Below are 24376 nucleotides of genomic sequence, written 5' to 3'. Positions count from 1 at the left end.
GTTTTGGATCATGTATAATTAATGAAGATGCAATAGATATTTGTAATTAATAGATGATTGTCTCACATTAATATTTTAAGAAAGCGGTCATGCTTTAAAAGCGTGCATTCTTTTTAAATTAATATTAGTACGCATGAAAAGCGAAAGGATATGAAAAAAGAGACTCATTGACGAGCTTTAATTTTTAATATATTTATAATTAAAGTTAATATACTAATAAAAACTAACAGAAAATATATAATTGAGCATCTTATGATTTTCGTAAAATTAGATAAACAGAAAAGATTTTTACCATTGTTGCAGGATAAAATGACAAGTATATTATTTAACGTTGCCATATATAATAAAACTCGACGCGGTTGCTCGCCAATGAATTTCTCTCAAATGGAGTAATGGGATGTACCTTGCAGAACCAGTTGTACACATTACATTTCTAAATAAACAATAGTTAAATAGTACAGAAAAGCGTGACTACGCGTCTTGCGCGAATATACGAAAATATAAGAGTGCATCAGTTGAAAGAGAAGAAAAAAAGGATTGTGCATACAGAAGTATGCGAGAGACACTTCAGTGTGAGTATCAGAGTCAGATTGACGCATATTTGTATATGATTCTGGCGTGGCGTGTACCTTAAGCATTTTATGTTCAGCCCCTTGCAGACGAAGGACATAGGACAAAATTGGCCCGTTCGAGAATGGGCCTGGTTCCCAAGATATAGATACGCGGTAGCTGTCTACCGCCGTCGTTCTTACAATTACCGGTGCTGATGTCGGTAGACCGGCTGGGCATGTTAATATTACCACACTCGGCGCTGACACGATCGGCTCCGGATTGTGTTGCGACGATTTCAGAAGCATCGCTACACGAAACTGCAAATGCCAACGTTTTTTTTTCTCCATGAAAAATTATATATAAAAGAAGAAACGATTCGATAGTCTTAAATGCACCTCAAGTCTACGTCGAGCTTATATGAATTAACGTACGTATTACTTAAAAGTTATTCGCAGATATAGTGTGCATTTTATATTTTATTAATATAAAAATGAAATACTCTTACGTCTGTATATCGAGTAAATAACATGAAAAAGATTAATGAAATGTTTATATAACTCTATTTGAGAGAGATTCTTTCCTTACATACCCTGTACTTAGTATACGGTTGCAGGTTCTCGACTAGTATCTGATCACCTTCACCCCATGATTGATTCCTACAGTACTGCCATGTCTCAGCTAGCTCTTCGTATCTCCATTGCACCAAGTATGATATGCCTCCGGCGCGTTTATCTATACCGCTTTTCCATTCAAGGCTGAGCGAGGTCGCCGTCAATGAATCCGCAACCAGTGCTGGTGCCGATGGAGTGCCAATTTCCGCTATTCATAATAATTTTTTCATTCAACTTATATAATGTTTCTATGTCATAACAAAAATGTCGATAGGTATTTAATTCGTATTTTATTTAACAGAATTTAATTTTGTTAATTTATATAAATATATATATTTACATGTATAAAGGAAGAAAGAAAAAATAACTCTGTCTATGAAGGAAGTCTCATAATATTAGCATTATTTTTAGTTAAAGTAATGCAAATGCAATTATAGTGATGCACATATGCATATATGTTTATATATATACATATATAAATAAACAACATACGATCATCATCTCGTTAAAAAATATGTCACTTCATGATTTATTAACCTTTCAAGTTTAAAGCATTCCAATTTAAAGAATTTTAAATGTCACACGTACGAGTGGTCGACACCGAAAGAGAACGAATGTTCAAGGAATACAATGATATCTTAGACGATCTGAGAATGACGTTCATGGAGAAGTGGAAAACGAAGATGAACGATAACGCAAAATTAGAAGATTTTGAACGTTTTAGAACCGTCGGTACTGGTGCTTTTGGCCGCGTTATTCTTGTCAAATATAAACCAACATCCTCGTATTACGCCATGAAGATTCTCGATAAAGCAAAACTCGTGAAAATGAAGCAAATAGACCACACACGTAACGAGAAACGAATCTTACAGTGCATCAACTTTCCCTTCATGGTCTTTATGGAATTCTTCTTCAAGGCAAGGATCAAAAGTATATTAGACAGATAGATCTCTTTTGACATTTTTTTCTAAAAGAGAAATTAAATTATTTTTCTTAATATTTGATAAATATCTTAAAATATTCTCATAAAATAAACGCATACTATATTTCAATTCCTGTTTCAGGACAACTCTTATGTGTACATGGTGTTACCATTCGCGCAAGGCGGCGAAATGTTCACTCATCTAAGGCGTATGGGGAAGTTCGATGAGTCACTGGCGAAATTCTATGCCGCTCAGGTAGCCTTGGCCTTGGAGTATTTGCACCACTGTAGCCTAATTTACCGAGATCTGAAGCCAGAGAATATTCTGATAGAGAATTCCGGCTACATTAGGGTAACCGATTTCGGTTTCTGCAAGATGGTAGATGGTCGCACATGGACCTTGTGTGGCACGCCAGAATATCTGGCGCCGGAGGTAATTCTTTCAAAGGGTTATGGTAAGGCCGTCGATTGGTGGAGCTTTGGTGTGCTGGTTTATGAGATGAACGCGGGATATCCGCCATTTTACGCGCACGATCCCATGAAGATCTACGAGAAGATTGTAGCAGGCAAGTACAAGTTTGCGCATCATTTTGGTGAAGAATTGAGGGATATATTGAAGAACATTCTGCAAGTGGATCTGACGAGAAGATATGGCAATTTAAAAGATGGTAGTATGGACATCAAGAAACATCGCTGGTTCCAATCCATCGATTGGATCGAGATCTATCATCAAAAAGTGCAACCGAGTTTTATTCCCCATTGCATCAACGGTAATTCAGGCCTTGCAAGTAACTTTGATCATTACGATGAAGAACCGCTTGAGATCGCCTCTTTTGATCAATATGGGAAGGAATTTGCACATTTCTAGAGATAAAAAACGCTGGTAATTACAAGCTGGTATAAAAAAATGAGAAATTGATATGAAAATAATATATAGATTACTATATGTAGATTGTTACGTTATTTACAGTATCTGTATCTTATATTGAATTTAAAATTAATTAATTTGTGATGGCAATAATCACAAAATAAACAATATTTATTTAATTTATTAAAAAAAGGAAATACATATATAGATATAACAGAGAAATATAAACGATGATGAAAAGAAGTAAAATGTGGGAAAATTTCTTAAATTTAAATATTATAAATTATCGTAAAAGTTCATAAAAATGATTTATGATTGTACACAAGAGTGATATTTAACTGTATGAGATTTAACTGTAAGTTTAACGAAATAATTATTTTGTGTTCACAAGAAATAAATGTTCTTTTTTCTGATAATATTTCTTTTCATCGATAAGAATATATAAAATATTTAATTATTCTCATTATATATAAATTTTAATTTTTTTGCGAAATGTTTATATCTCTAGATGAATATCAAAAGATATTATTAAAATATTATAAAGATATTATAAAAGATGTTAGAAAAGATGTTATACCTTTGAGCTGCTGGAAATAACGATTTAACGCATCATGGCAGCCCAAAACGCAATATAATTCTTTCGGCGGTAACAGTTCTTGCGTTCCATTCTGCAAACAGTACATTGGATTGATATTATGTATTTGTTCGCTGGAGAATTAAGAGGATTACGTAAAAGATTGTGCAAAAAAATTTTTTTACATTACAAACACTTTTATTGCTACACTTTTACGTAAGTTTGTCCGATAAATGTCATAAAAATAAAAGTAGCAGCGATACTAACGCAAACAGCTTGGCAGCTTGTGTCGAGCGCTTGTTCCCATGCTTCGCAGCCTTTTGTACACTGAAAAAATAAATATAATGATAAGAAAACAGTAATATCTTAATTTCATATATTCTTAAGACGAATAATATTAGAAATTTTAAATCAAATGCAATAAATTTAAGAACAAGAAACAATATATTTTCTCCTATAAAACGCAAAATGTAGTATAATTTTTTGTGTTAGTTTTTTTTTTAAATGCAATGTTTTGAACAATATCGATGTTTTTGTGTGAATAAGTTTTATTGATTATACCAGAATGTAGATTATATACAGAAAAATATTTTGCTTTCTCTAATGAGATATTATTTAACATGTACACAAATTTCATCTTAATAATGTAAATTATATTTTTTTAAATACGATGAATTTTTAAATAAGATATTTTATATAATAAGATATTTATATAATTTAATATTATAATGCAATATTTAATTTATATAACAAACTTATTAAAAAAAATTATTTGTTTTGAAATGCGCGATTTATATTTTATGAATATTTATTTATAATTTTTATTTAATTTTTCTAATTAAAATTTTTCACAAATGAATATGACATCATGAAAATTTTATTTACATTATTGTTTCATGTGGACACTGTATTCTAGAACAATGGACCGCCTCACATAAGTATATCCGATTTGCAATAAATTGTCTGTCCGATGCATTCTTCCGTCGAAGGTCATCGAGCATTCTATGCGATTCGCTAAAATGCAATTCCGGAAGTAACTGAACAATGGATCACGTTATCTGGAGCGATGTGACATAACTCACTGTCGCAAGGCAAAGCCGTAATTTTTCGTGATCGCGTCTGGTCTCGGCCTGCGTGGCACGTGCCTCAAGTAACGCCCACGTTCATAAGACTCTCGTTGCATGGCAGTTTGTCGGGCATGGATTTGCGAACTAAAGTTTAACGCATTAACTTACTGCGCGAGAGGATGTGGGCATTTGTCGTCTACAACAAGCCAGCTGTAACCGAGGACGCGCAGCCTCCGCTGCGTCAGTATAAATCTTTGTTTACTTTGCGAAATACAGTTTTTTAGATTTTTAGATTTATTTCCCGAATAAAGTTGGTATTACTGTATTTTAAAATTAAATTACTGTATTTTAAAATTATTATACATATAACGATAAGAAGATATAATTAGGAATTAATTATGGTAAAAGTAATTAATCTCAGACAGATTGAAATAATTATCTATCTCACTGCTCCAATTTTATTATCAATTTATTTTTTCTTTCAGAATAAATAATTTCACAATATATCGAACGCTATATACGTGTATTAAGTTTTTAAAGAAAACATCAGAACAGGAAATGCATTCGTGCGAGTGCACTTAGAAGTATAAATATACAGGAGCGACTTGCCACGAGTGTCTCGAATGCAGACTTTGATAGATCTCTAAACAGTTGGAACATTTCAATCATCGCTGCCATTTTTTTTAGGTATTCGAGCTTGTTGAGATGATTATATCGTTTAATTTAATAATTTTTGAAATAAATTTTAAGCGAAATAAAATATTTTTTTATGCGAAGCAATGAAAAGATAAATTTTTCTTATTCTTGCGCATTTTTTCCATGTCACAGTTTCGTTAATCATAAATAAGTGTGATAGAGTTTTATAGTAGTGCATAGTGGAAAGTCTATTCTAACGTCCGGAGTTACGAGAGATGCTATTTAGCAATTGGCAAATTGATCGTCATTCTGGTTAGTGTGTTCGAGAGGCGCCATATATAAATAATACTGCACTCGACATTACGGAATAATAAGCAAATTGCATCGTACAAGAAACCTAATTTCTTTGAATTGTAAAACACACGCTAATTAAAAATTAAAATTCTAAAAGATTAAAAATCTTTTCTACACGTAAATATAATTTTTAGATAATTCATATTAACAGCTCTTCAAAATTTTATGACAGGTATTCAATATTTTATTTCTTTTCTTAATATATGTCTATTTGATAGATATATCGAGTTATGTAACAAAAAGATGTTTCAGGCAAAAAGATGTTTTAAGTTTTGTATTTATATTTAAAAAAAGATGCGAATTATTCAAGCATGAACTCTGGACGATCTTACGAGATACGCAACGCATAATATACGGGTACAATAAGTCATGCGTATATGGTGGTATATACGAGGGTATCACATAGGTCAGCTCGTCTCAAAAGTCTGTGAAAGTAAAGGAACCTCCAGCACCAGATAAAGGTTATTAATAATCATTTGACGCTGAAACTCTACGACAATCACGGCAAATTATCGATGCGTATTTAAATAATAATTAATTTGCTGTTATAATTAATTAATAATTTTTAAAAATTAATTTATATAGGATTATGTTAAAGGTAAAAAAAATATTAAGTTTATTTTCTAGTAATAAAAAAAATTTGTGTGTATGGTTTGTAAATTTGTTTATTTTTTTAAGATTTGAAATATTTAGATAATTAAAAATAAAAAATAATCGCTTTATGTCTTGTCTTATTCGAATATATATATTTAAATAATTGCATATATATATATTCATTCGAATAAGACAAGACACAAAATGTATTTTTAATTATTTTAAGTCATACACAAATTTTTTGTTATCACTGAAAATAAACTCAAATATGTCTGAATTTTCTCTCTCTCTCTCTCTCTCTCTCTCTCTCTCTCTCTCTCTCTCTCTCTCTCTCTCTCTCTCTCTTAGTTAGAAGCTATGAAGAAACATAAAATAATTCTTTATCATATTCTATGTGATTATTCTATGTGTTAAAAAAACTGTTGATTTAGGTATCTTATCTAATTTATGGCCACGATAACCTACAATTTTTCACCTTTTTCGAATTTTGATTAACCCAATTTAATTTTAACAGATTATATAATTTTGTTCTCTTTAGGGGAAATATAAATATATTTTATGGAGCAAAGGAAGTACGTGTCCTGATATTCAATTTGCTTTAACGAGCATCTGGGTGCTTTAATTCGACATGCCTCGTCAAATGTAAGTTTTTAAACGCTCTAGCCGTTTACAATGAGGGTTGACAAAACTATCAGACAGTTGAAAATGGTTGAACCGAGAGCAACTCCGCACAGCGGCCGCTAATTTCTCACTTCCTCATTAAATCCTCAGCGTATATTATGCCCCCAGCTGGGCTGTCCCTCTTGCACACGCGGCGCTCCCCGTAGATCGTAGATCTTCATCCTACCGCGGATGAACATCTATCTGTTCTCTCCTCATTTTGCTTTAGTCCCATTTACTACTTTCAGTTTGGCTTCAACCATAGACAAGCAAAGAAAAAATTCTAACGAATATGATACCTCAAATTATCTCCATAATGTCTTTATAACGAGCTACTAATTTGTGGGTAACTAATTAGCAATGTCATGTTTTGGTAGATTTTGACGTTAATAAATTTGACTTTTAGTCTTGGCATCGACTATTCATATTCTCTGTGTAAAGTATAATTTTTAATATATATTTACCACATACATATACCATTCGTTAGTAAATATTTAAATTTTAATTGTTCTCTCTCTCTTTCTCACTGAGATATCTAATAAAAAATAGATTTTACAATATATAAACAATTATATTATATCTATATTTATTTGTCAAATACGTGATCTTTTTAGATATAAATATATTTATGCTGATCCTAATAATTTAAAAAAAATAGTAATACGAAATGATTAAAGAGAGAAATTTCACCAAATATTAAAATATTAAAAATTATTATTATTTTGTTCTATTTCGTAGTACGAGTACATGGACTTTATCTTTATCATTTACAGCAGCAATTTTCAAGCCGAAGTGGCTTCTGGCAATAGCTACTATTAAACAGAGACATTTGTATGGATACTTCGCTGTCGGTGGTCCTCCATTTTACTTCATTGTCAGATAAACACGCTGAACTGTCTGAGTTCTTGCGACACGACACCAGGAAGCAAATGTTCATCGTTTGTTCGAGGTTTATGTTTCTCTCAATGCATAAAGTATAAAATGTTATAATTTATTATAAAAAAGCGATGAGAGAGAGAGAGAGAGAGAGAGAGAGAGAGAGAGAGAGAGAGAGAGAGAGAGAAATTATAGATCTTTAATTGAGGTTTTATGCTAATTTGTCTATCTTTTTAATATTTATTTACTTTATATCGGTGTTTTTTGTTATTTTTTTCTTTTATTTGCAACAATTTTTATATTAATTGATGTATTTATAAGAGCTTAATAGAGAATAATTATGATAAAATTTTGTAAAGATCGGAAGTTATTTGGTCGATATTTCCGGAGATATGAGCATAAAACGCCCAAGCCTACATTAATTTTCGAAAGCAAACCAAAAAATAAGAGAGCTTCGAACAAAAGAAATTCCTGCGGTATTAATTCATCGTTATCGACCTGTGAAATTGCCGGAAGAGACATAAAGTCAATCCGCTGATATTTATGAAATGCATCAATGTTGAACATCATGGAAAATGCGCAAGGTATATTTAATTTTTTATATCAATTAACTGAATAAACTCTCTAATTATACAAGAAAAGTTTGAAATATAAATTGATTATTTTAAATATAAATAGTGTCTAAATGATTTTTCTCTTTTTTAATGAATATAAAACCTATAAATTGAATATTTCAATAATGCTTTAAAAAAAAATGAAAAAAAAATGTGAAATTAATGATGCAATTCAATGATCGAAACTTAAAAAATCCTATTGCATAAAATTAAGATTTCACACGAATTCATTTTCTCAGGCAAAAGATACGCAATAGTTAATGACTAGAAATGGGTCACGCCGAAGCTCGTAAATGTCCAGCTAAAATCGCGAAGCGTCTTCCTCCTACGTCGCCCTGTCCGTTACTCGTACGCGTTACTGGCGACTTACGAACCGTGAAACGAGCCGAGGGAGGAAATCGTTTTAAGCGCAATTCGCGCGGTAATTCGCTTTCCAGGTCCCGCTTCACGACACACGCAACGAACATCCAACCGTGCGCGATATCCTCGTGCGTCGAGCAGCCACCGTCGTCACCATGTATTAACGATCGCATTTTTTTCGGAGATAATTAGGTAGGCCAGAATCTTTTTTGTCCTTTTCGTGGGGTTAATTGCGCTGCTCATTTCCTATCCTGGAGATATGCGTTGTTGGATATCCTTCCGGCCTCGCGAAGGGAGGTCTTTCGATTTAGTCTCGTTGGAATGTTCATTTATATTTTCACGTACTAAGCTAATGATTCTTTTATTAGGAATCCGAAGGCGAGAAGGAAATCTAAAAAAGTAAGATGAATAGATAATTTCGTTTCTAATTAATTTAATCACTAGTAACAAGATATTTCTTAAATATCTTCAATTTTTATAGTTATTTTACATATATATACTGTAAAGGATAGCTAGGATAATATTTTTTATTACTTTATAAAAAGGAAAGAGCGTTTATAAAATTTTATATGCGCCAAAATAATGAAGTATTATGCTCCTCTAAGATATCTGATTTATTATTACCGATTTTTCAGGTTTGTTTTCATCGATTAATTTTAATTCATCTCTTTCTAAAACTCAAAGTAAATTTTGACGATGAGTTTATCTCACAACGCGATGACAAAATTACGACATGCGCCTGGCGTCAGATACATCTCCCAATTTTCCCGTTTTTTCTCATTCGCACTTCCGTTTTAGACGGGGAGGAAACTGGAAGAGAAACGAAGAGTGCTACAGCGAGACGGACGAGGCGCGAGAGAGTGAATCCGGAGTCGCACGGTAATTTGGCGACATCCGCCATCGGTCGCACTTGTACGCGATCCAATTTAAAGGCACGAAGCCGTACTAGAGAGAGCGAGAGAGTGAGAGAGAGAAAGAGAAAAAGAGAGAACGGGCCATTCTTTCATTCGTATACGCGCGCAATACATTTCGTACGCGCGTCCGCCCTATTCATCGGCTCGCGTTGTTTTTTATTTGCCGTTTACCATCTCCGCCGCCGCCGCCGCGAGTTAGGAGCGGCGGGGCCCCCTGGAACACCAGCGGAAGTACTTTCATTGTAACGAGGGACTGTCGTCCCTTCATTTTCGTCTCCGACGTCCGCATCATTTGCGTATATCGCGCCAGATTGCCGATTGTTGTCCCGAAGTTCGTTATTCTATACGTTTAGATTTTACCAGTAAATGACTTAAGTAATCTTCAAAGCTGCCAAGAGGAGATAAAATCATATTTATTGTTCCTAACATTTTATTTAATTTTTTACGCACTCATCCTTTTACTGTTATATAAATTGTAGATCAATATATATTATTAATGAAAGACCCGTTGGTTCTATCGGCGTAAATTATTCCATGGTAGCAATGGTTGAGTAAAATTTATGCGAAATTAGAATTTTAATCAAGAGAATTGTGTCTATGTTCCAAATAAATTTAATTCGATGATTATAGGCACAAGATTCCTTACCTGATCGATCTTACATTTCACTCCGCATCCCACCTCAGAGCTCAAGTCATCCGTACGATTCTGCAATCAAATACGTATTTCATTTTAAAACACATATTTTTTTTCTTTGTAGAATTATTTTAAAGTTATAGAGAAATCAAATAAATAAATTTATAACATTAGAAATTATCGATTTCCAAAGATTATCCAGTTGAGATGTAACAGGATGCGTTGTACGGGATACGCAATCGACAACATGCGATCATCGTCGATTGAACGTAAAAATAGAGACGTCGAACAACACGACGGCGCATGAACGGTGCGCGATTATGTTACGTGTAGGGGCGGTGTAAAATAAATTGAATCGCTTGCCGTCTTTAAAAGACGTTAAACTGTTCCATCCGGTTCAATTGACACCCCCGGTATCTAGCGTATTTGACGCGGCGCGTCGGAATGAATCGCCGAATATATCGTCCCCTCAAGATGCCCGGCCTTTCGCAATAACGTCAGAGATAACGTGCGCACGTTACAGTGGCTGCACCTGTACGTTACGTATTTCCGGGGCACAGGTGCGTGTCCGGTCCTCGATGGAACGTGCGAGAGATTGGAAAGAGCCGAGACCGCTGACAAAAGGAGGGAATGAGTAGGGTCATATGATTGAGAGGGGTGTGAAGTGAACCATAGAAACTATAGTTACCGCCATGGAAATTTTGGAAGTCGATTCGTTTGATCGTCTATCATAGCGTTGTCTAATTATCATAACGTATTGTGGAATAGGGCTCCCACCTGCGGAATGCAAATTTATATACCAAACCGCTGTGAGAACCTCATTTCACTCAGCAAATCAGTTTAGTAATTTTTAAATCCAATACAAATCTTATTTTTTATATTAAAATCTTATTTATTATATCGTTACATTTTTTGTTAAATTCCTAATATCGACAAGGAACATTATCTTTGCATTAAATTTTTGAAAAATATGATCAAATATTAAATTTTCTGAAAATCTACTGTCATTCTAGGACATAAATTTGCATGTAATTATTTCTTTTTTATGCTTATGTGTAATATCTAATATTACACAATATTTGTTTATATAATTATTATATAGTTAATTATATAAAATGCCATTGTACAAACAAAATATGCGCGAATTAAATTTTATTAAAGTTAAGTATCTTTATTATTCTTTTCACACATTCGCAGCAACTATAGATAAATAGCTGTGCAAGTATTTTACGTTTAACTTCGAATTTCCGTAATTAGATAATGCGCGCGGTCGACAAATTACCTCTTTAGTTCTCACGAACTAAAATTTCCGCGGAAGCGGTAATAATCCAGAAATGTTTGCAACACGAACTGTTGAAGATATGCTTGCCGCGTGTTTTCCTCTCGCGGCCAGCAAGCGATGGCGAGTTCAACGATAAGGGTTCAATTCAGAGGAGAGGGAAACGGTAACAGAGTGTTTTCGCATACTATCTCGTTTCTCTCGTGGATCTATCAATTTTATGACGATTCTTTTTAGTCCTCTCTCGTCTCGTGGAAACATCCCGACGTAAGCGTCGTTTAACTTTGCACTCGATTAATCAATCCACTCAGTGCGTCGATGAGAAACCTTTCAAACGTGTGTGACCGCTTATCTTTGAGTTTTAACACACATTGTTAGGTATCTTATTGCTAAAAAAATTTATTTGTGCAATGCATAAGTGCGTATTGACATTGCGCAAACATTACGCCGTAGTTCGCGCTAAATTAATTAACATAATCTCACATATTCTTGTTTACTTCATCGTGAATTATTTTAAATCTTTTCGAAGAAATCAAAGAGAACTGATAAAAGACGTAAGATATAAATAGCGCATGCAGAGATAAATATTATAAGATGAAATTTGTAAACAAAATTTTTCGTTATTTTTCAATTCGATTATTTTTAATCGCACTTTGCAATCTTGATTTGCGATTAAGACGCATATAAATATATGGTATATAATAATTGCATATCTGTGAAATACTGTATACAATTATTTTTTTTCAATTTTGCTGTAATATTTTGTTTCTGATTGTAAAGAATATTCTTTTGCATGTTTTTATCAGAGAAAGAAGTTATAGCTAAGCAAGAAAAATTAATAAAATAATCGCATTTCTCTCTCTCTCGTGGCAAAAACTACTTTTTGGAAGCTGTGCTTTTTTCTTCGATCATTGGATCAATTTAATAGAACGATTCAACTTCTTTAATTAGTTTCTTTTCATCTTTCAAATTCATTTTTCCAGGCGTCCCGACTTTTCTTTTTTCGGCGCTTCTGTTCTCATTACAAGTTCCAACGTTTCAACGGTCTTAAGAAAAAAAAAGAGAGAAATTATCTGTTAAAGAGTAGTCTTATCCGATCTAAGGTAATCACTTAATGCATAGGTACCTGTCCTTCCGTCGTGTTCAACGTCTGCGTTACGCTTGGCGGCGTCGGCCACCTGTTGCATCTTCCTACCGCATAATCTCAAAGATGGAAATAATAGTGAATGTCAAACACGGAAATATCTGCTATGCGAAAATGCTTGTTCGCTATTCGGTAAACAATTCTAGGAGGAATCTATCGTAGATATCGTAGAATCTACCGTAGATATTTTTGGCGAGAAAAATTTGAGGAATATTATTTTTTTCGTTATCGATGTAACTAGACATATTAGACTAGATATATTCATTTACATTTATCTTTATGCTATAAATTTTTCCTCTTTTTGTCTCGCCATTTTTAATTTTAATATATCTAACGCCAATAAAGGATATCATGTGCTAATTAAAATTAAAAAGTATTTTAATTTTGCTCTTTTTAATTAACTGTTAATCTTTTTTATTTGCAGAATAAAACTAAATAAAAAATATAAATTTTTTCAATCGATAAGAACTAAAATAAGGCGTTATAAATGAACGTTAAGAAGAAGAGGCTCTTAAAATCTAGTAAGTATACATCATGCATGAAGAGAGAGGAGGAGTTATGATGGTGAAACTGAAAGGAGCGACGGACATGGAAAATTTGATACATGTCGAGAAAATAATACGACATAATGTTGTTATTTTGCACATGCATTCTTTGCAACGGCGTGCTGTTTCAAGTTTAAGGTAAAAGGTGTCGAGTTTTTTCCTGCGGTCAACAACGTGCACGGTCGCACGGTGTTGGATGTACACCGGTCGGTGTTCACTCGGTTGGAACAGCGATCTAAGCTCGAGCTCTTTGCTTTTGGCGATCAAATCGCTGATATCATAAGAGGATCAGGGTAAAAAATATTGAAATTCACGATCTTAAAAAAAAACATTAGAAACATATAAAAAAATATATTAGAAAATATATTAGAAATTTATCGTCACAAAATGTTATGTCATCAAAAAATATTATTGCTATAAATATTTGAAAATATTTAAAATTTCGAAATTAGAAAAATTAAAAGGCATGTATTAAAATTTATAGAAAAATATGGAAGAAAGGCATACAAAAATTTTTCTAGAAGACAATATATATTAAATAATGTTTTTTTTAAAGTAGAACATTTTATTCTTCCTGCTTGCAATAACATGATTTTTTTTAATACTTCCTATATTTTGAAATGATGTTTTTTTATTGTTTTGTGTGTGCGGTTTATTATCTTATTTTCTGATTTTTCAAATGTTCTTCACATGTTTACATTTAAGAGACATCATTGTCATTTGAATGCACGCAAACATTTTCTTCCACGAACCACGTCAATTATTCTCATATTACGTCGAGAATTGAAAGGATAAGCATCGCGGTTGAAGCTGTAATTATTAGCGTGGTGACCAGGAAGTTCTCCTACAGCTTCGATTTCGCAATCGTTATATACATTTTCATTTCTTCTGAGCTCTATTGAATTGTTACATTATCTGAGCTCTATTGAATTGTTACAAGTTGCAGGTAATAAAATTCGAAATAGATATTTAATGTTTATTTATTTATTTTATTCGTGCGCAGTAATTTGATACATATATTGAGACATAAATTTAAATGAATCGATATTTTTTTAAATTTTATCTTTACACACACACACACTCACACACATATATATCATAAAAAATAATATATAATTTTCAAAATGAAATACATCACATGTGTGTGATTGATTTAATTTAAATACAACTTAATGATACTCAAAAATAAATGTTTATAAATTTATTCTAAATTATTGTGGGAACAAGTCATAGAAAGAGTGTCATTGTTATATTTTTATATTGCTTTAGTGAAGAATTTACATGGTACGAATAATTTAGAGTGATAAAGGTTATCTTTTTCCTTGATTCAATAATTTTGCAATATCATAATTTTTTTCAATACTGTATTGTGATAGCAATTAAATGTTTGTATATATCGTGGTGCGATTATTCCAACTCGATGAATATCATCCTGACAGATGTTTTTCGTAAATGAAATCTGCAATGTTGGCGCGACGCGAATTGGATAGAGGGTAATAAAAATTGACGATGACGTTGTCCCGACGGATCGACCTCGTTTAGCCGTACGAGATGAGAATCTAGGTTATCGTTGACCTTAAGTGCATCGTATGTTTATCCTAATGCGACTGCATGAGACACTATCGAAATGCACTTTCAGTGCATCGCGTTTGCTTTTAGATCTTTATTCCGTACATAAAGATTTGTGATTTCTCGGAAATAGGTTCATGAATAAAATTTAATAAACGCATCTTCTGCTGGATAAATTTCACAGAAAAGAGGTGTCGACCCATGACATTTCTCACGCGATTAATTTTCCTCGACATTTGAGCTAATCAAGTTGCATACGGGTTCACCCACATCTATATTTTAATTTTTAAGTACTATCTTTCATGAAGTTACCACAGAGAAAAGAAACTCTTATAGAAATTGAATTGATGATCTAATATATTTTGTCTTGCGTGCCGCTGATAAATTAAAGATTTCTGACTAATTGTAAGAAAATAAATAAAAAAGTTCTATTAAAATAATGTCTGATTTATAACAATCTGCATTTGTATGTTCTTATCGTGATCTAAAAGTTATATATATATATATATATATGCATGTATTTAACGATCTTGCCAAATTAATTTTGGCTTCTCTAGGCTAATTAGGTTTTTTAAAGCAAATAAATCCTAGGAACGCGATGCTAGCCGCTTTTAACTGACGTCATCCCAATTAAAACGCGTACATATGTTGGCATACATACTGAGAATGTGGCCAGTCATATACAGTTTTCAACGGTAACGAATGGGCAGTGGATGCGGCTGTTTTTAATTTAATTTTTAACCTTAGGGATAATTAATAAAATTGGAGGACATCCTACTGTACTGACATTCATTTTCTCACGTAAATATTTCGTATAGATGTTTTAATAATTATAGAAATATAACTTTTCTTAGCTCGAAAAGAATATTAATTTCCGGAAATAATTCATGTAAAGTTTTGTTGTATACGCCGAATATAAATTAATTTGCCTTGTAATGCATTATTGATACAAATGCAGAAAATCGTACGTATTACGCACTCCAGATTTGCATCGCGATTAAAGGCGAAATTCGCACGATTATCGATGCTCGAGGTGAACCCCTACCGCGCCACGTTGTAGGTAAGAGGATGTGGCCGGCAGGAAGTTTATTGTGTATGGCTACACATATAATGTTGCATGCCGGACGATCCTGCATATTCGACGTAACATCAGGCTCATCGCGCGAGAAAAATCCGAAATTTGCTTTAATATTTTATAAACTCCAATCATTAAAATATATATATATATACATATGCGCAGTCTTTTTATTAATATTCGTTCTTTTATTCACATACATCTTTCTTTATGAAAATTATTTATAAAAGAGAAAGATTATCTAATCTAAAATTAAAATGTATTAAATTAGCTTCTTGAATTATAATTTCAGTATTTTTATTATGTTTAACTAACTTTTCAAAGAAATATTTTCACAAAAGTTATAGTATAAAATACATATTTTTACGTTTTATAAAATGTATGTTAGAGTCGTACTTGAAATATTTACTCACATTAAATGTGATTTAAATTATGCAATAATGTTGTGCGTTTTAATAAAGAATAATATATACTGATAAGGCATAATATTATTACTTGTTCTCAAGAATTTGCATTATTTTATAAAAATGTAGAAATAATTACGTATTATAAGATTATTTTAACGTTTTGCTATACCTTTTTTTATTCTATAAAGGGAACTCTATAAATTTATCTCAATTTAAATGAAATAGAGATTTTTCTATCAAATCGCTTATTTTTAAGCATTTAATCTTTTAATTTTATAATTTATAAAATTGTTTTCGCGTTGATATATTAATTTTCTCAAAATATGTCTAGTTAAAAAATCCTTTTAATATAATATGTGTAATAGTATATGGTATTCTTTCTATTATACTTCATTTTGATTTAACGCCTTTTGATGTTGCAACGTATTTAAAAACGGCATATTAGAAATGACGTTGAGAAGAATGATAAATTATTTATTAAGTAAGAGTTATCATACTGATTCGAGATTAGAAAAAGTCAGGGCTGATGTTCAAGAAACGAACGTATTAAGAATATTCCTCCGTGGATGTTATGCAACATTAAGGTCATTCTCTAAGCACCCCAAGATATGATATGAACTTTACTACTAATACTCGAGTGTTTAGTAAATAATATGGGCGCCTGTCGTACCATTTTTAATTGACGGAAGACTCTTCAAGAATTAAATCATCAATACTCCAAACTAAATAAAACATGTAAATGTATTATTTAAACCAGGAAACAATTTTTCTCCACTGTTAAGTAATAAGAACAGCGCATTAAACATAGCGTAGCGTAATTAAACAATTTTACATTTATAATAAGAATTAAATTTCACATTTATAATAAGAATTAAATATCTGTGTAATATAAAAAGATTTATTAAGATTAAATCAGTCTAATTAATATTTGATGTCAAAATATGAATTCCTTCTGATTTACATCTTTCTCATAACATTAATCTATTTCATTAATCTATTAGAATATTAGAATAAGCATATAGCAAGGATTTCAAAAATCATATTTACTCGATTCATAAATTATTTTGTGTGCTTTTTACAGGAAAAAAACGCAATCGAAATCATTGTTCACTTTACTGCCTTCAAGTAGTTTTTCTCGATTATTTGAAAATTGACAAAGAGGAAAAGGAAGATTAATAAGAGAATGAATTATATGCATGACAGATAAGGAATCGAACAAAGTGATTTTTCTGGACCATTCTTATCTGGCTACAACGGGGTAATTGAATCGACAATCGCAGACGAAGAAGGGTTGAGTGAGTTCGATGACTTATAATATCGCTCAATTAAAACTAGAATAATTAGAATAAAAATTAATCCTTTGCAATTTTGCGCGAGGAAACGAAAAGTGAAATCGTAATGTAGAATAATTTATAAAATTGTTCTTTAAATTTATTATAATATATTTATTATATTTATTATAATATATTTATTATAATATATAAAAATTATTTTAAATACAATAAAGTTATTTTATCTGTAATTGTCTAAAATTATTTTTCATAAAATTTTTTTTACGTCAAACGTTATCAATGGATTAAATAACGTCGTTATTTAGTTTAGAGCGTCACGTGTTTTTATTGAAATAACTTGGAATAATTGAAAAATTATTATTAGATTTGTCTTATACATCATTGATGTACGAGAATTTTACATGATTAGGAAGACCTCCAGAATGGTACGCAAGGTTGAGCGTGATCTGATATAGAAGAAACGTTGGCGATGATCTTTTTGAGGATAGTTAAATTGATAATTAGTACCAATTCGTTCTTCTCAATTGTCGAATGCACTGATTAAAACTGTTTTATGGCAAAGCTTTTTGCACGCTTATATCGCATTAAGCCTGTTTATTTTGATATCGAAAATGATACAAAAGTAAAATAGTATATTGCTTATTAAATTATTAAAGATTATTTTTCCAAAAATTTAAATTCATACACATACACAATTTTTATTTTGTTAAAGTTTAGTAGATTTACAACGTGAATTTTAATATTTATATTATTTATAATAGTTTATTACAAGCCAAAATTATGTATGGATGTTAAGAAGAGAGCAATAAAAAAAATAAAAAAATAATTTCCAAAAATTTTCAGATTATGCGTTTGGTGTTTGTATGATATGCAATACACACATGTGCGCGATTAGTATAATTTATATAATTAATATTCCAAATCGCGTGCAACGAGAACGGCACTCGTTAAAACAATGTTTTTGTCCTTCTCAAGAAAGGGATTAGATGGCCCTGTATCCGTTACGTGCTCGTCTTTCATCCTCGACGCTATGCTTATAGGTTACCATGATGCGCCGTCGTGTAGTTAAGTTAATTAATGAATGGTACAGTCGGGCTGGAGAGTGGATTTAAATTGATACGTCCTTCGCCGCACAGACTCGCGCACAGCATTTTCGTGCCACCACCGCTCAGCTCGCAACTGAGGATGCTTAGCATGGTACCAAAGAAAATACTTTAGTTTTTAAATTGAACATTTTCGAAAGATTATTTTACTTCGACATTACAGTTAAGTATTAATATCGGAAAGCAAAATAATTGTAAACGATAATTTTGAGTGAAATATTCTGCGTATTTTTATAATTGCATATTATTCATATCAAAATTCTCATTAAATTGTTATTACTGTAAGATCTTTGTTCCATTATTATGTATGTATGAGATACTGTAAAGAATTCTGATAAAAATATTATGTAATATTGATACTAATGATTATATAATATAATTATGGATTGAAACAAAATGAATAAAAGTGTCAAGTGCTATCAAGTACTGGAAGTACGTGAGTTTCTTGCGCTTTCGATAAATTGACAATTCGAATCGAGAAATTACGTCACAGATGCGATGTGCAAGGATGCGCATACATGCGTTGCATCGCGAGGAATGCTAATAGGTTATCGTAGCGCGATGAATTGACGCACCGACATGAATTTTGAAGATCACGTATGGCGCAAATTACGCGTTGCGTGCTTTAAATATTCTTCATTAATTAGCGAGAAATAATTGGCATTCAATGAGTTAATTATACGACGATTAGAAAGCATCGAATAAATATGCTATTGCATGATGAAAAGCTATCTTTAAAGTTGAAAAACTGAAATAAAAAGTGATTTTTAATGATTTATAACATCTAGATTTTAAAAAAATATTAATTTTGAATTTTTTAAGGAATGTATAGTCTAAGGAAGATAGTAATTTTACAAGTATCTTAATAATTAATGAGATTAAAATTTTGTACAGCATTCTCTCTTTCTTTTAAATTAACAACAAATTACATATTAATCGAAATTTTAAATAAACTTAAAAATCAAATTAATACACAAGTAATTTAATTATATACTTATCGCGTGTCATATTTAACGTTATACTTATCCAAATTAACATAATCGTAGTATTGAGCAATGTAACTTTCATAATAGCGTAGTACGATGCGGTTAAAGGTAACCATAAATAACATTGATAAGAAAAAGATTCGATAGAGACCAAAAATATCATAATCAAATTGTAATCGCGTAACATTTTACGATTTATCGGTATAGGCTATCTATTAACGACATAATTTCAATGTATTATGCATATATATTATATATCTATACACACACACACACACACACACACACACACACACACACACACACAATATGTATACTACAGACTAAAGAGCAAATAAATAAACTGTCATCTCAGTTGCCAAATCACCATCTGTTATCTGTCGATGCTCCTTATTGCGGCCGCATGAAAATATACGTATTTGCTCCATATTTTATCTTGTGGAGATGAATAAACAACCCGATTTTTTGTTCACTTTTTATATAACAGAAAGTAAATCAAAAGGAGATTAAAGAATTTTATGCTTAAATTGATTTTATATTTTTTTTTGTATAGATATGGGAAGAGAGAAGAAATCGGTTTCTCAGACTCAGATTTCTTCTTGATATCAAACTTTTTGGTTGTATATTATGATTCAATTATACAAGTAAACTACAATAATATTTGGCTTCTTTATCACGCAAAAAAAGACTTCTTACCTGCATAAGATCTAGATCTGGACACTTGGAGGCGCATTCCTCCTGAAGGCTCGGAACAACACGGTCTTCCAGATCGTGCTCCTCCGGCAGGAGTGCGACGGCCGCCCCCGCCAGCACCAACACCTTCACCAAAACGCATAGTCCCGTTCCTAACATAATAATCCCCTCCCCCCCGTAAATCCTTGCGTTCGATCAGCCCTCGCGCGATCCTCAGCCTCGCCGGTTCAACTATAAATAGTCATCGTGCTTGTCGATTTTCTCGATGATCCAGGCTGTGCTAATCGATTAGCTTATTCGATGCTTCCTCATGTCTCTCGCTAGATTCTGCGTCGCGATCTAGTATATCACCGTCGTCGTTAACGTCGTCGCTCGCAAAGTCGCGTGTCTCGCGAGCGCATCAGCAAATGTGACGAAGTTGGGATCAAATTGATCTTGAATTTCCGTTAAATATCCGGAGAAAACCGGAAGCCCAACATTCCAGAAAAATTCCGAGGAATTGCGTTGCGTTTATAGAAATCGACGTTGCTGTTGAATCATTTAAATAACAATGGAATCTAGCGCAAAATTATTCATATCATATATGCACGAATAACGTTATCGATCTTTTCTGTTATCGAGAAGTCGCTTTTCACGCGCTTAAATCATGAATCTACGAGCTTTATCTCGCAATGTTATTTTTAAACATCTTTTCCTCATCGATTACGATTATTTTTCGCAACTAGAATTTATAGAATTGCTGATTATTAAATAATTAGTGTTTTTCTTGACGAGAATTAATGACGATGCGAAGTGATGCATGTGCATCCGGTTTTATCGAAGAAGGAGAAATAATATTGTATACAATCAATCTTTCTTGGCGTGTAGTTTCCTTCAATATTTGAGCATCAACGGAACGATCGAATGATAAGAAACTGTTGTCGCTTGTAAACTGCGTAGAGTGATTATCTTTTTGCATAAAGTTCATCAATTTAAATTACGATTTTAGCACTGCAAAATATTGCACACAGACTCAGAATGTTATCCGGATTATCCGGAATGCACAGAATCATTTACTTTTTGTCACTTTCATCGTGATTCAAACGTAAAAAGTCACCGAGTCCGGGCAGGTTCTTCTTGCCCAATTTTTTTCACTAAAATTTAATTATCACAATTGTTTCGTAGATTCTTATTGCACGTCAGATTATATTTCAGATTTTACTATTCGTGCTTGTTGTTCTTGTCAGTGACACTCTTGTCGCACGACGAGAGTCGAACGACACGCAACGCGATCGCACTGTTGATGGCTGGCGAGCATAAGAGCAACTGACTCCGAACAGCCACTCCAGAGTTAACCATCCCCCACCACGAGCCACGAGCACCCTTATCTGCTGCACTCCGCTTGTGGTTAATTCTCCTCGACGAAGATACTCGACGACCGCTTTGTGTGGGTGCAACACAAGGGAGGTACATGATCCAGAGGTCCGTTCATACGGTACCGACTATTGACTCTGACTGGTCAATTGGCAGATTGACCTGTTCTTACTATCCCCGTAAACTTTCATTCATCTATTCGCACGTGCCATTAGCTAACGGCCGATAGTTATCTTTGAGGAAGTATAACGAACATCTGGATCAAATTGTGCGGAATAAAAATGCAAAGTAATATATTTTGATGTTTGATTCATTTCTATTGAGAAATTTCATTTACACTTTATGTAATATATTATAATTTTATAAGAAATTTTTAAGACTATTTTTATAAATAGACATCCATGCAGCCTAAAAGTTACATTTTTAAAAATATGTACTTTTTACTTACATTTCTTATATATTTTATAATGAGATATTGATATTTGTATGTATAAATTTTTTAAATATTAAACACTTCGATTTTTTGATAATTTATTATAACTATCAAAAAGTACATTTCTTTTCTATCTATATTTCTTTCAAAATATTTTTCAAAGTAATCAATAGACAATATTCATATATATATCATTCCTATTCAAAAATATTTAAAAAAGTTAAATATAATAAAAATAATCATATTATATTTTTTAATTTGCAATAAAATAATATAAGTCTTAATTTACCAGATTTAATGTATGCTTAAAAGAAAGGAAATTATAATCGATTAACATCATCTAATTTTTAGAGCCAATCTCCTATTTTTGTGAATCCTTTCATCGATTGTTATTCTCGTGAATATGTTTGTTAGTCGTGAGCCCATTAAAATGATGACTCATTTCGACAGATTACATCTGCGGACAACGAGAGTCAGTCTGTATTTGTGGTACCATTGTTAACTGTACGACGCTTCTTTCTTCGCGATGACCTGAAGTCCTTTCTTAGCCAAGAACGCATATCTAACAGATCGATTCGATCTTCAATGTATCACGATTTTTTTTTTGCACGAAGCTGCCATAAAATGTGTGAGTAGATAAAAATTGTACATGTAACTCTAAAATATTTTATATTTTCCTTGTACGCATACGATTATATGTTTAAAATATGTCCCTCTTTCTCTAAGTATTTTTTAAATAAATATTTACGTCATATTTTTAGTAATAAATTAAAATGTAGTATATGATATATATATATATATATATATATATATATATATATATATATGTTTGATAGATATGACAGGATAATGTACAATAAATTTCAAATTTAGATTCTGCAATTAATTGCTATAACGAGGGAAACTATGCGATACGAATGTGCGTTAGTCATGAAACTCCAGTTTAGATCTGAATTAACGTTCTAATGTCTTAACGTGTTAATGTCTCAGTCGCTGCTTTCCAGCAGACAAAATGCGAATTCTTTGTCTAGGTATGTCATATGTCTTCTATATATATGCAATAGAAATATATTATATTACTGTTATTTTGATACCATGGAATACAAGTTTTCGAATAAATAATTTGACTACTAAACTGATTCACATAAGTAAATATAGAATTATATATGAGTCACATATATAATTACACAAAGTTTCCTCGAAAAAATGTTAGAATTTTTATGTAACAATTAGTTATTTTTCTCATCATAGATCAAGAATATTATGTGATGAACAATATTATGTAATGTATTTATGTAATCCATAAGTCATAAATCTCAACTTGTACCAGTGTATCTTTTGCTGGTGTAGCATATCTTATACTATCGTAATAAATTGCGTCAATTATTAAGGCAAAAAGAGCTTTTAAAAATATAAATCTTTTTACTGAGACAATTTTGCTGAATTTGCAAATTCTCTCGATAAATAACAAATAAATAAATTTTTATCTCATTATCAAAACAGTAATGGTTCCGCTTATACAAATAAATTAAGAAACATATAATATAAGAAATATTTACAAGAAGTAGATTAGTTTGCTTTTAATGTAAAATTAAATTGGTTCTAATGCGTACAAATAAATTCAGCATAATATTTCTTCACAAATCAGATTCTATTAATAAATAATTAATAAACTTTCAACTCTTGCACATTGAAATATGCTGAAAAAAAGAGAATTTTTTTTTTAAATTGACGAAATCTTTAGAAAGGTATCATTAGTTTTTTCGCGTAGCACGCGCGCGTAGGATCGAGCCAACTAGAACGGATTAAGGATGTAACGTTTGTTGTAGGCGCATAGATCATGATGATGAGCCATAACGAGTGCGTGTCGAGCGAACCAGCAGGGCGATCGTGTATATACATAGGTATATACAGTACAGGAGCGTGATCCGAGTGCGCGCGCTCTCGCGCGAGAGGCTGAGTGAGTTGGAGGTCGGAGGTGTATATTGGCCATTTCCGCAGGAAGCCCTAGGTAACCTGTAACCATTGAGGTTCTAACTGAACATGCCACGGATCTATGCTATCGTTTCATAACATGCCAGTGCTCTGGATTCGCGCCGGTGCGGTGTTGAGTTAGCGCGCCCCCGAAACACTCGATCTCCGCTCTCGATCTATCTCGCGCTCCTGCGAGTGAAGGAACGGAATTAATCCTTCCTGGCTGATGTTGCAGTCATTGGATTATTCAAATCTAGATGTACGCATCTAATCTGTCATATTTTAGT

At 32.2% G+C, this 24376-nt stretch overlaps 3 protein-coding genes and 2 long non-coding RNA genes across 12 annotated transcripts in view; 3 read left to right on the top strand and 2 right to left on the bottom strand.

Moving 5' to 3' along the window:
* LOC145969452 (proto-oncogene tyrosine-protein kinase ROS-like) overlaps positions 1-900 on the bottom strand; it is a 12547-nt gene extending 11647 nt beyond the window's left edge. Inside the window, exon 1 of one of the 2 annotated variants that reach the window (XM_083095596.1) lies at positions 630-900. In XM_083095596.1, the coding sequence (XP_082951722.1) occupies positions 630-899 (270 nt within the window). In that variant the 5' untranslated portion in view covers position 900. Of the gene's footprint in view, positions 1-292; positions 406-629 lie in introns of those variants that run through there. The other variant, XM_083095597.1, reaches the window with a different exon arrangement.
* Positions 361-3862, top strand: LOC145969453 (cAMP-dependent protein kinase catalytic subunit beta). 4 transcript variants are annotated; one of them, XM_083095601.1, is made up of 5 exons: positions 361-572; positions 650-979; positions 1166-1258; positions 1806-2080; positions 2228-3862. In XM_083095601.1, the coding sequence occupies exons 3-5, from the start codon at positions 1198-1200 to the stop codon at positions 2951-2953; spliced, it is 1062 nt and encodes a 353-aa protein (XP_082951727.1). In that variant the 5' UTR covers positions 361-572; positions 650-979; positions 1166-1197; the 3' UTR covers positions 2954-3862. The 4 variants fall into 4 exon arrangements, with proteins under 4 accessions (XP_082951727.1, XP_082951726.1, XP_082951725.1 ...); XM_083095600.1 differs by lacking the exon at positions 361-572 and having other exon boundaries at positions 584-979; XM_083095599.1 differs by lacking the exons at positions 361-572; positions 650-979 and having other exon boundaries at positions 1172-1437; positions 1709-2080.
* On the bottom strand, positions 3293-21645 carry LOC145969456 (uncharacterized). Its single transcript, XM_083095604.1, has 4 exons — positions 20333-21645; positions 10249-10308; positions 3795-3854; positions 3293-3621 (listed from the first exon to the last, which is right to left on the bottom strand). Exons 1-4 carry the CDS (start codon positions 20486-20488, stop codon positions 3490-3492), a joined length of 408 nt encoding a protein of 135 aa, XP_082951730.1. The 5' UTR covers positions 20489-21645; the 3' UTR covers positions 3293-3489.
* LOC145969458 (uncharacterized) lies at positions 4425-9078 on the top strand. Of its 2 annotated transcripts, XR_014438103.1 has the most exons (8): positions 4425-4834; positions 5080-5281; positions 5423-5756; positions 5837-6045; positions 6717-6820; positions 7612-7787; positions 8074-8298; positions 8568-9078. It is a non-coding gene; the product is annotated as an uncharacterized LOC145969458 (long non-coding RNA). The 2 variants fall into 2 exon arrangements; XR_014438102.1 differs by having other exon boundaries at positions 5080-5756.
* Positions 21106-24376, top strand: LOC145969459 (uncharacterized). 3 transcript variants are annotated; one of them, XR_014438106.1, is made up of 5 exons: positions 21106-21269; positions 21556-21970; positions 22566-22743; positions 22989-23146; positions 23945-24376. It is a non-coding gene; the product is annotated as an uncharacterized LOC145969459 (long non-coding RNA). The 3 variants fall into 3 exon arrangements; XR_014438104.1 differs by having other exon boundaries at positions 21202-21970; XR_014438107.1 differs by lacking the exon at positions 22989-23146 and having other exon boundaries at positions 21202-21970.

Source organism: Camponotus vicinus, unplaced genomic scaffold (genome assembly GCF_025532165.1).
Source record: "Camponotus vicinus isolate PSW18456_S1 unplaced genomic scaffold, iyCamVici1.0 SCAF_3, whole genome shotgun sequence".
Lineage (NCBI taxonomy): Eukaryota > Metazoa > Arthropoda > Insecta > Hymenoptera > Formicidae > Camponotus > Camponotus vicinus.
This window is presented reverse-complemented; position numbering and strand designations above follow the sequence as displayed.

Excerpts from the sequence above, each read along its gene's own strand:
- LOC145969456 (XM_083095604.1), bottom strand. The coding sequence starts at position 20,488 with ATGTTAGGAACGGGACTATGCGTTTTGGTGAAGGTGTTGGTGCTGGCG. Across the intron at positions 3,855-10,248 it reads TGAAATGTAAGATCGATCAG|TGTACAAAAGGCTGCGAAGC; the intron begins GTAAGGAATCTT and ends TTATTTTTTCAG. Across the intron at positions 3,622-3,794 it reads CAAGCTGCCAAGCTGTTTGC|AATGGAACGCAAGAACTGTT; the intron begins GTTAGTATCGCT and ends TACTGTTTGCAG.
- LOC145969453 (XM_083095599.1), top strand. The coding sequence starts at position 1,739 with ATGTCACACGTACGAGTGGTCGACACCGAAAGAGAACGAATGTTCAAG. Across the intron at positions 2,081-2,227 it reads TTATGGAATTCTTCTTCAAG|GACAACTCTTATGTGTACAT; the intron begins GCAAGGATCAAA and ends TTCCTGTTTCAG.